At 38.5% G+C, this 12,207-nt stretch overlaps 1 protein-coding gene across 7 annotated transcripts in view; it reads right to left on the bottom strand.

Annotated features, from left to right (window-relative positions):
* The window catches only part of DIP2C (disco interacting protein 2 homolog C), a 291,284-nt gene that overhangs the window by 36,333 nt on the left and 242,744 nt on the right, over nucleotides 1–12,207 (bottom strand). For all 7 annotated transcript variants that reach the window (XM_042888242.1, XM_042888244.1, XM_042888245.1 and 4 more), the window contains 2 exons: nucleotides 4,382–4,550; nucleotides 3,305–3,475 (listed from right to left, as the gene is read on the bottom strand). In XM_042888242.1, the coding sequence (XP_042744176.1) occupies nucleotides 3,305–3,475; nucleotides 4,382–4,550 (340 nt within the window). The remainder of the gene's footprint in view (nucleotides 1–3,304; nucleotides 3,476–4,381; nucleotides 4,551–12,207) is intronic.

Below are 12,207 nucleotides of genomic sequence, written 5' to 3'. Positions count from 1 at the left end.
CAGTAATGCTTATAAGTAACATCTTCAGCTATATTTCACATCCCTTTAGAACTTGCTAAAGTACCCTTAACTCAAATGCTTCAAAAACCATTCCACTTGGAAGGGTAATGTTACCAAATATAGACTTTCTGAAGTGACTTTTTTTTTTTCCCAACCACACCATTTTTTAGATAGTATATGGTTTTAGTTTGTCCAAAGGACTAAAATGTAATATATCAGAACAACTAAATGAAGGCTGCCACTAAGCTGTATGATCATCCAGGCTGTTAATCACCTTACACATTGTGCGCTGGTTTGAAATTCACAGTATTGTCAATAATATTCCTTCAGAGAGTTATCCAATTTTACAGTTTGTTGCAGTACACCTCCCCATCCTCCTTACTAGGAGCATCCCTTTGGAGTGCCCTAGCTGTGCCTTCTCCCAGATTCCTGCACTTCCCCAGCCTACTTGCTGGGTAGGGCAGACAGGCAGAGTGAGAATGCTGTGTGCCACTGTCCTGCAATACTGAGACTGCTGGTGTGTTATCAGTGCTGTTTCAGTTACAGATATAAAGCACAGAATCATAAGGATTGGTATGAAAAAGTTAATTCCACCCCAGGCAAACCCAGTACAGCATTTTTTCCAGCAAGGCTTACTTGAAAGCCTGGGCATTGAATCTGGCTTAGCATCATCTTCCTGATTTTTATTTTTTTTTTTTTTTATTTGTCCTGAGCAAATGACTTATCTCCTAGGTAGGTGAAGGTGCCACCATTTATGAACAGATTAGAGACTCCTGCAAGTCTAAACAGGAGAATTTCATTAGTGGCAAGCGAACTTTTGATGTTAACCTGTCTTTGTTTTCTTCATTTACGGTTGGACTAGATGATTTTAGTGTTGTTTTCAAAACTTAATGACTCTATGATCCACATGGACCAGAAGTCAGCCAGAATTCATGGTACTTTTTAAAAGCAGATCCATCACTGCTGCCCAGGGGAACTGGTGTACCCCATCTTGATCTGTTAGAGAAGTCAGAGCAGTTGGCCATGGATGTAGCCAACTATAATTTCCTCCTTTTGTCTCAACTGTAAAGATACCCAGTTGGCATTTCAAAATGGCGAAAGAGACAGGAATGAATTAGAAAGCTATTTTTATCAAGTAACTAGCTCATTTTTCTTTGTTTTCCTTTTGCGTTTAAAGGAAAGCAAGAGTCAGCCTTGCTACCCATTATGCTCCTCCCATAATGAGGATGTTTCAATTTGCTTGGATTGCTGACTGGAAAAACACACCAACCTGCACTTGCTAACTGGCCTGTACTGGTTCATTCTGAATTGTGCTGTCTCAGGTCAGAAGATTTCCTAGATCTTTTTGAGATGTCCTCTCAGCCTTGTCACTGAACAGCAGTCTAAATACAGGGAAAGAAATAAAAAATGCCTGTATCCTTGAAAAGAAACATTAAGTAGAAGAGAATTTAAAAATACAAGAGTGTCTTTATTCTAAACTCACGACTGAAATATATGGAAGACCACTGCTTGAGTTCATTCAAGTTTCTGACCTAAAGGATCTATTTTTCTCTCTAGACTATTATTTCTTAAGGTTTTGTTGTTGTTGTTTGTTTGAGGAAAGATCCTCTGTTCTGAAGGATCCAGTTGTTACTTTTAGACAGCAGGAGATTTTCATGAATGTTTATTCTTTGAGAATACTTACAGCAGCAATTACAGAATTTCAAACTACAAAACTCTACCTCTGGGACACAGAAGGACTTCCAACTCTGTTCAATTCTGCCTTGTCATCTGCTTGATGATAATAATTAAAGTTGCCCTGGGCCAAAGGGAGATGGTGCTGACAGTCAGAGAGAAAGCAGTATTGGAGAGGTGGCCTATCTCCTGCATTCATTTTCTGATAGACTTAACAACAATGTTGAGCAGGGCAAGAGTTTAGGCCCACATAACACAGAGAAATATTGGTGTGTGCTGAACCCATCCCCTGCATTTGTCACATTTTTCTGGATAAAATAATGGATGACAATCAGGGAAAGAATCACAATTGCCTTATTTGTAGTGTCACTGGGAAGATCTGGCTCTATCTTCCAGACCAAAGTAATTATGTATGTGACACGCTTAAGAAATTCCTTAGTGTAAACCAAGGATAACTGCCAGATGTAAAACACGGGACACACCACAGGGAGCAGAGGCCAGATATACGGGGGAGACAGTGACCTTGAAGAAGGGAGAGACACAGCAGGTGACTGAACAGATACGGAACTTCCCAGCCAGTGCAGAAGATTTCTCCTGTATGACTTTAAAATATTATAAATTGGTAATTATGTTGTATCAGAGTGAGACACCTATGGCATTATTATGGGAGAAGTATGTAAAGTTCTGATACCAGAGTTGGAAGGACAGGAAGAGATCAGGATTCATAAAAATGAGAGAGATCAGGAAGAAAGTCATCTATATATCGAAAACTAAATTGTGTAGTAAAGTCAAGATAGAAATGAAATTCTTTATTCTAGATTAGAAAAATGTAATAAAATAAAAATTGGTGAACCATAAGGCCACGTAAATTTACATTAGAAATAAGGCAAAAATAATTCAAAATAGGACACATTATAAAAAGGCAAGTTTACTGTCATCACTTGGAGTCCTGAAAGATAAAATGACAAGCTATAGTTCAGACAAAAGCTATTAGCTTAATGTAGCTATCACTGGCTGAAAAGCTAGAAGCTATTAAAAAATTCAGATCAGATAGTTGCAGTGCTCCATCTGTCCTTAGAATCACAATTTGATAAAGATTCCTGGAGATTGCAAGTTAAATCCTGTATTATCCATGTTTACTTTCTTTTGATTAGTAAACAAAGCAGAATGAAAGATGCTGCAAAGTTATTTTTCATTGTAAGCAATAAATTGCATGCAGAAAATATGTATACAGTTAACAGTAAGAATCGGAGTTATTTTCTGAACAGAAGAAATCAATTTTGTAATATATTAAAAGTAAGCACTTGCAAACAGGATTTTACATTATATGACTAAATACTACTTCTGGAGTAAAGAGTACATACTCTGCCACTAGCATGCATTTTTCTGAATTATGCTATTAATGTGCAGGAAAAATGCTATGAATGCAACATAAAAGGGATGAATACAGTTCCCTGTCAAAGCAACGAAAGTTACTACCTAGATATGGAAGAAGAACATTATGTACTAAATGCATATTCTTAATATGTCTACAAAGAAGCAGCCAAAGAGAATCCAATGAATGTTTCTCAGTGAGAACCTCTTTCTCTAAACAACTATTAATTTGAGCTTAAGGAGTGAAAAATCTTACCTGCAAACATATGGCCAGGTTAACTCTACAGCCGAGCGATGTGCTGACTGCCCGTGGATGGAGGCCAAGGTCTTTAAATAATTTTGAAAATGACTGAGTAAGGGCTATCCGAGGTCGTTCTTCAGCGACTACTACACATGTCCGTACACGTGAAAGGTCCAGACCTCTTGCCTAAAAAGAAGATAAAATGTTAACAAAGGCCCCAGGTGGGCAGATTTAGAGAAAAAAGGTCAGCAGTACTTTCAAGAGGAAAAGAGGTAGAAGTGCCGGTATAATTTCAATCTTTCCTTGGAGCTGGATGGCCAGATGACAGTCTAGTAGCTGTAGATGAGTGGACATACATGCTTGGCATTTCAATATGAGCATTTAGGAAGACTTGGACATCCTTCTGTAGAGAGGCAAGGCTATTTTGCAGTATTAATTCAGAATGCCATTTAATAACAGCAAAGTGGAAGTGTTTCCTAGCCTTGGAGAAATTGATTAGGAAATGATTAAGTGAGGATGGTAAGGGCTGGAGATAACGTAAATGTCAGTACCCAGGATCTAATTATTTCAGTAACACACTGGAAATTCTAGATGATTTCAGGAGCATAACTATCTACCCGGTTTTTCATTTTGGCTTGAAAAAAAAAAAACAGAAGATACATCCTCATTCTCCATATAGTACTTCTACATATGCAATTATTTAACTGTAAGAGCCATGGCCAAATAAGTACCTTGTGTAATCGTGGAATTCATAATACACAATAACCAATATACAATGTATTAATCCCCAGTTATCATGGACTTTTGCACCTGTTTTCCAACATATGCCTGTTAACACAGACTGTAACACAGATCAGAAAGCTTAGGTAAATAAAAGCTTTTCCTTGATGTTTAAAAGTCCTGTGATCTGAAGCAGAAGGACTAACATTAATACACAGCCTTTGGCAAGGAATAATAATCGTTTCTGTGGATGCTGCCCTTGCCCTTCAATCATTTCCTCCTCAATGCATATGTTTAGCACAGCCACTATTGGCAGAGAAGACTCAAGCACTGTGTGCACTGCAGATGGTGCAGAAGGACCAAACCACTCACCTTCAGTGATTCTGTTTGTGAACCGAGTCCCTTAGTACAGAGTTCCATGACCGAATAGGAACAAAAAGTGTCTCTCACTTTGTATTGACTCACAGCAAGAAGCCACAGAGCAGGATTGGTCTCCAGTTCTGAGGGAGGAATCAGAATAGACTGGTGTCCTGAATAAACGCTGTAAAGATACAAGATTTGTTAACACGTGCTAAGTGCCCATGCTTGCAGATGTTTACAAGCTACATACAAATACTACTTAACTCAAAATGCCAGTGGACCTTGCTGTTAGAACTGTACCAAGGAGAGCAAAATAGCTGGGTTATTGACGGTGCTAATAAACAGCATTATGATATCAACAAAAAATATGTGTTGCCTACAAATAATTGAGATTGAATAATTACCATTTTAAGACACCTTGATTAAAAGAGTACTTGATTACTTAACATGGAAATAACATCTCTCCTGCTGAGGCAAGCAAGTGGATTGCTATCATTTTCAAAGGAGTAAATCTGTCCCCAGTTTAATAATACCGGGGGCTTTAAATTTCTACTGTGAAAGTTTTATGAACTTTTAAAACCCAAATATCTTACATCTTCTATTTATTGGATACCCAGGGAGCACCAGTGTTGAGAACAAAGCAATTACAAGGGTCCTGGAAGGAAATAATTATGTCAGAGTTAATTTCTGTTATACCCGAGATTGTCCCCAAGGGAAAGAAAATCCCAGTTTGATGTCTTTATTTCCTATGGGTCCTGGGTTGTTCATTCATCTCAGACAGGCTGATGTACAATCACTTTTACAGGCTCTTTCACATCTTAATCCATGATTTGTAGATACTTCAGAATATCATCTGAACTATCAGCTGGTCACTGATCAGAACAGTCACAGATAAACCTCCAAATCACAATAATTCTGAAAAAGGACCGTAAAGCCCTAGAGATTTACGATGCGCAGGAGAGAATTTCATTTGTCACTTGAAAAACTGAAATGCTACTTTGCTAAAGTAAAGACATCATTTTCTAATCCAAGTGCCCGAGGTAAGACACAAGGTGGTTCTGTATTTTCAGGAATTGGAGCATCTCTGTAACATCTGACATTAGGAAGAAGTTACACATCATGCAGTTTTTGAACATGTGATGCTCACACAATTTCCATCCTTGGCAAGTGAGTGCCTCCCACTCCCACACCTAAGATCAGAGCGCTTTCAAAAGTTGTGCAGTTTGGAACGATCTGCGCGCAACTTGGATGTCTTTACACGTAACATATATAGGCATAAAAGGTGCACAAGTCCTCCCCAGTAAAAAGTAATAAACCAAACTGTTTAGGTCTACTGGAGTAGGAACCAGAAGATGCCACAGAATATGTATGAACCACAGTTCAAATAATTTCATTAATCATACAATAAATGTTGACTCTGACTGCTTGTCCACATTTAAGGCACTCTTGACAATGCGTGAGCTGTGAGTTGCCACAAAGAGACGTGTTCTCAGATAGATCTGACAGAACTACTTTAACACTGGACAGTCAAATGAAACATTATGCTTTCATGCTGCTTTTATGGAATCAGAATAAAGTACAACTGAACCCTGAGTATGCACTTCATAAGTCTGTGGAAAGAAACATTGGCAAAGCTACCAAAGCCTGAAAAGAGTGTGCCCTGAGTTCAGCTGACAGATCAAGCCCAGAGAGGGAGCAGTAACAGATTTTAGTCTCTCTCTCTCTCTTTTACAGATTTTAAATACCACTTCACTCTTTCTTTCTCAGCCAATTCCATTAGGTTTTTCAGGGAGTAGTAAAGGGCTTTAGTTCCTTGCAAATTTAATATTAGTGCTCCACAGGCAATCAAGGTGTGTGATCTGTCCAGTACATACACAATTCTTACACATGAGAAGCTGTAACCATAAGAGTAAGAACGTGGCATGGGCTCCAACCTGTACAAATATGAGATTTGGTATCAAACTCTTCCACCTCCCTGAACTCTTCCGGTTGCTGCAACTACTATCAGGAGAAAAACCAACAGAATCCTCCACAACAAGAAACAGGTTGGCAGGCGTCAAGTATGAGAGAATTATCAGACTGTTCAGTACCACACTAATATCTCGTAAAAGCCACTTATTCACCTGGGCAGAACATTCCAAAATAATAATTAAAAAAAACAAGCAAAACAACAAACTGTAATGAAAAATGCTTGCATCTACTCCAGGGCAATAAGGGAGACAAAAAGAATAGAACACTGATTCCACGTGCAGCTTACCAGGAAACAATCCAAAATGACAGAATTTGGGAATACCAATTTATAATAATGACCAGTCTTCCCTCCTCAAAAACACTAATGAGAGGGGTGACTGCCTTCTCATCTTGGTAACTCAAGCTGGACAAATAAGAAATGCACTTTCGCTCACTCTTAACCTCCCATCACGAGCCATGCAGCACACCATTATGGAACCTGGATTTGGATGCACAATTACCCCATCTTCTCCAGACTGTGGGAAACCACCACACTTACAATCAGAACAGACAACAACATGCTCTGGCTGCAAACATCACTGTTCAAACAGATAAATGAAGATGCTACTTTTTCTTAGTTTTATAACCCCTCAGAAATACTGAAGGAAATACTTCAGAAATACTGAATTGAAATGCAGAGCTGAAGGGAGGAAACTATCTATGGTGCAGAATCTCAGATGTGTGCTGTTCTTGTCTACAGACAACATAAACCTACAGAAAGATGATACCATGCCTGGAAATTTGATCATCAGCACAGGCTTTGCCTACTTAGCTGTAGCTTATTAAGCCATGCACATCACCTGATCCGCTACAGCAGTCAGTGGAGCTAAGAGAGGTAACACAAAAACAAAGTTCTGGGGTGAATGTGCCAGTTCCACAGGCGAACTGGTTTATGCAGCACCTGGCCATCATGATGTCAGGCAGGACTTGGCTCACTTCCCTGAATTAATCTCAGAAGCACAGTGCAGGTTTTGTGAATCACTCAAGCAACAAAACATTCCTGGTAGCCACATATCCTTGCAATTTTTCAGACATTATACTTCCACATTAACCCCAGAAATGCTGTCACCAATATTCTGGTGCAGAGAAGCTGATGAAGAAAAGATCCTCCCTTGTAATGCTAGATGAAGCTTGTCTACCACTCTGGTGCTTTCAAACAACTGGGGAGCATTACAGGGTGTTTGCTCAGTATGAAAGCCAACTAACAAGCAGAGGACTATGTGCTTGAGCAGAATGCAGTTGTGGGAGGATGCTGCATAAAGCCAGATACGGTCTCAAGCCTATAGGAACTTTTGTCAGTGTTGTCTCTGTGTAACTAGGTATAGTAGAGATGTGTTGCAGGTATATGTGTGGTAGATTTAATCCCAAAAACAAAGAAAGGAACAAACAGTGCCATCTCACCTTCATGAAAGAAAGATGGGTTGTTACGCTGTCTCTTTGCTGGTACCAGAAGGAACAGGACTGTGAACACTGTAGCCTCAGATGGGATATTAAGAAAACTTGGGGGTTTAAATATAAATTGTGGAAGTTAAAATCACCATTCTGAAACTGGAACAGCATACGAGTTATCAGAGTAAGAGCAATTTCAAAATTTAGTTCTATAAGCACTGGAAAGGAACTGAAACAAGATCATTTATTCCACTTCTGTAGAAATCTGTTGCCATGAGAGTAACTCTGTCTCCAGATGTCTTATAAGAGACACAGTGCAGAACTGCAGAGGCTTTCTGACAGACCAGGACATCTGTTTATCAGTCTCCATTACTTTTAGGAGTAGGCAAGAAAAGAAGACAAAAAAGAAGAGCATCCCTGCATCACCTTGTCAAAGTGACTTTTGGGACACAGATGCAGAATGAAATGCTATTGTGGCTGAGATGGGAGATCGTCATTTAGAAATGCTGTCCTTCTTCAGGGGATGGAGAGGAAAAGAGTATTCAGGTGGGGGACAAAGCCTTGGATTTTGGCAGAGTGAAAAGCCTTGTCTGCCTGCACTGCGCAAGGGCTGCCCAAGGACAAGAATACTCCAGGTAAATGCACCACAATGTATTTTGCTATGATGGAACCATCTGATCACAACTCCGGTTCCATGGCCTGGCAGGCTGCTTGGCAGCATACAGAGATGCTTGGAATGACATCTTGGCAATTAACTGTTCTATTGAATCAAAGATTTACCCCATGTTGTGCTAAGGCCGATTAACAATAAAGTCTGAGGTTTTATTATAGTTCCAAAAAAATTCAGCAGGGCAATAAATGTTGACAAATAGCAAATGCAGTTTGGAATTGTATTCTGGCAGGCTATTAACTTGCTGCTGCCATCACTTCTGGTGTCCTTCTCAGGTGATATGAGCTGCTTTTCTAACTGCAGGAGGTGGATACATACAATCAGGTCTTACAAGTATACGCATTTCATTTCTGCATTTCTAGGGTGACATTTTGCTCTATGTGATGCGGGACAGATATGGGTACTTTGCTATTGACAGCATTTGGTTGGGCCTAAAGCAGTTCAGTTGCCTTGCAAATACTTCAAATTTTGAGTCAGCAAGCTGAGGGAATCTGAATGGGACTGAAGAAAAACCTCCACAATCATCTGGACCAGAGCTGGTAGGCCACAGAGGAGACTGTCTGGGTATATAATGTCACCTAGGCATCATAGGACTTGGGCCTATCTGTGCTCAGCATCACTCCAAAACAAAGAACCTTCATCTAAATACCTTTGTTTCCAATCTATATCAGGAAAAAAAAAAAAAAAAAAAAAAGCAGCAGCTGAGAACGGCAATCTTGCCTTGAACAAATGTTTCCTGCAGACCTCTGATGATGCCTTCAGACCTTGCCTAACTCCCCCAAAAGTCTGCACACAGAACTCACCCCATCCGAGATTAGCTGGATGTTACTGACATCAATGTCATTTCTATGGGTACTGGCATTAGAGACGCCCTAATGTAGGCAGAAGTTAAGTATGACCAGCCTAGTTCACTGCAGTCCTGTAAGTATTTGTTAGCCACTGCTTAGCCTTGGGCCTACCCCAGTTACTCATACATGTTAATAATGCCTTCAGTCAGATGTAAAGTCAGTAGAAAGTCCAGTTCCTCTGGTCTATTTTGAGCCTTATTGACTTACACTATTATAATCACAGTTTCTGAGTGTTACTAATATATAATTTATTTAAAATCATGCATTTTGTTAATTTTCATTTCAGAATAATTCTATTTTTCAGTATAGAACCATACTGTGAGTACAATGGAGGGAGAATTCTTATTGCATTGCATCACTCAGCAACTATCAATTAAGTATATCCTTACCAATGAACTGTAGAACTTTCTATTCTGCTCCACAGTAATCAGCATTAAGACTAGGACATCTTAATTTCAGGAAACGTTTCTGAGCAGTAGGATTTAGTTTCATTTATTTTTACACTGAAAGATATTTAAAACTTTTAAAGAATATGATAAGTGATATGCAGTGCAAGGAAAGTTAGAATATTCTGATTAACCCTCTATGAATGGATAAATAACACTATTAAAGAAAGAAATAATAAAATATTTTTAATTGAGTCATCAGTAACAAACTGCTAAAATTAGAAGATTTGGATTTACAAACTCACATAGTGCTGATGACGTTCTTTCTATGACAAAGGTCCCAAGGAAACCCTGCTGGAGCATGCAGCCAGTTTAGAGGGAATGTGATAAATCCTTTTTTTTTTTTTAAATTTATTGCTCTGCTTTGCAAGGTTTCTTTTCTTTATTATTTTATACCTTTTAGGCCATAAAATAATAAATAAATTTAAAAAAACTTTGCAAAACTATGCAATATATTCCAAACTTACCAAAGGGCTGGCTCCATGCTCCAACAGCTTTCCTAAGCAGCTTTGACCTCACAGATCGGTACTTTCTGGGGCACTGCATAGGAGCAGGCCAGAACAATGTTTAGGCACCTACAATGAGGACAAAACATTAATTTTTCTTTCACAGCTCAGTCAATGCCTCCTTCAGTCTAGTCAACAAAGGGATTTAAATGTACTCCTCATTTTAACTGCAATCAGTAGAGTTGGTTGCTTTCTCTTCCTGCTGGGTTCCTAAAACAAAAATTCCTATTTAACTCTCAAAACCCCACAGCTGATGAAAAATTGAAGACCTTACTTAATCTCCATGTGCCATAAAAAGTATTAATTTAGCTAATGGGACTGGTGACAGACAACCTTAGCTTTCCAGTAGAATCCTCTGAGGTAGAATCTGGGCTGAAAAACATTGGAAAGTATTTTGATATGCCAAACTACAAAGATTAAAATGCTAAGTTGCAAAGCTTTAAGCTATACAAAGTAAGATTCTAACAAGCTCCAGGATGTATTTTTTGCTATTACAGAACACATCAAATAATACCCATTTCTAAAATAGTAATGAGATGGAAATTAAGTTTGTGAGAAGAATTCACAAAGCCGCATCCGATGTCAGCTTTCTCTAAATGACAGTCACAGTTCAAGCAGCCTGCAATCTTTCTGGGTTTACAGGAGAAGAATCAGTGACAAAGAAGAGATTGACACAACGGTTCACAAGATTAGAGTGTTGCCCTGATTTCAGTTCCTTCAGCTCCTTCTTTTCCTTCCTTATCTTTGAAAATGGTATGAAATCTTCTATTTTATGCAGTACCACAGACCTCGGTTCTTTCTCCCAGAGGTCTGCTGCCTTGGTCAAAGTCAAAATTCTGCAAAAGCCTGACATTACCAGCATTGGTAAGGGCCTAAGGGCAGCAAATGCTTGTGCATTCCAAATATTGTTCTCTGGAAGAAACAATTTGTGTATTGATGAGTTTTGCAGACACCACAACACACTCAGTTTTTTGGCACATCAACATTTATCTGTGCTACACGGTTATATGATGATGTTACACAGATGTTATTACTGGATATTCCATGTTACACCTTACCCCATTCTCCTTAGCTGAATTGTCCCATAGTGCTCTACAGTCCTTTCATGGTCTTAACTCACTGAATGCATCTCAGCAGGATTAGCTTTGCCAATGAATCTGGCAGCTCAGCACAGGAAAGGCCTAACAGTGCTGACACATGAATCTATAGAATAAATATGCAGCTAACTTCAAAATATTTTTTTAAAAAATTAATTTGTAGAGTGATTTAATTAAAATCTCAACATTGTAGAAAACGTTTTTTGAATCTTCAGTATTTTTGTACTACAAAAACAAGAAATTGGAATAACACTTTTTCAAAACAAAAAATAGTATTAGGGCAAGTATAGTTTAAATTAAGAACTACTGATCAAGAATGAATAGGATAATAAATACTATTAACCCTTGGCCCACTTCATACTTAATAACAAATGTTTTAAAAGGCAAGAGCAATGATGATGCTAACAGTGCTTTTAAATGAACAGTGCTCACTGAAAATAAATTGCTGCAGCAGTTCATAGATAATTTTTCTTTCAAATATTTATTAAATTGGTAAAATGCTTATCCAGAGCTGCAGCATTTTTATTGCCCCTGGGTTATCTTAATTTCAGTAACTAAAACCAGCAGTACTGTTAATACCAAATAACTTTCCATGGATAAAGATGCCAGACTACTGCAGCCTCTAATATGTATTCATAAAACTGTGCTCCATTAACATTCCCATAGCTTGTCATTTCTGCCTCTACAGCAACTCAGCTGTCTTAGAAAAATCAAAAGAAGAAGAATTAAAAAAATCAATGGAACTGCTTTCAGTGCTGAACTGTAACCTCCCTGGAGCGTAAAGATTGACAGAATTATTACATTTCTCAAATTCCTCTTCATAAAAAAAGCTGATTCACATTTAACTAGAAGTATGTTTTATAGCTTTGCTG

Source organism: Lagopus leucura, unplaced genomic scaffold (genome assembly GCF_019238085.1).
Source record: "Lagopus leucura isolate 7727_CA_CO unplaced genomic scaffold, USGS_WTPT01 Super-Scaffold_100157, whole genome shotgun sequence".
Classification (NCBI taxonomy): Eukaryota; Metazoa; Chordata; class Aves; order Galliformes; family Phasianidae; genus Lagopus; species Lagopus leucura.
Note: the sequence above shows the minus strand (reverse complement) of the source record. Positions and strands in the feature narration are given on the sequence as shown.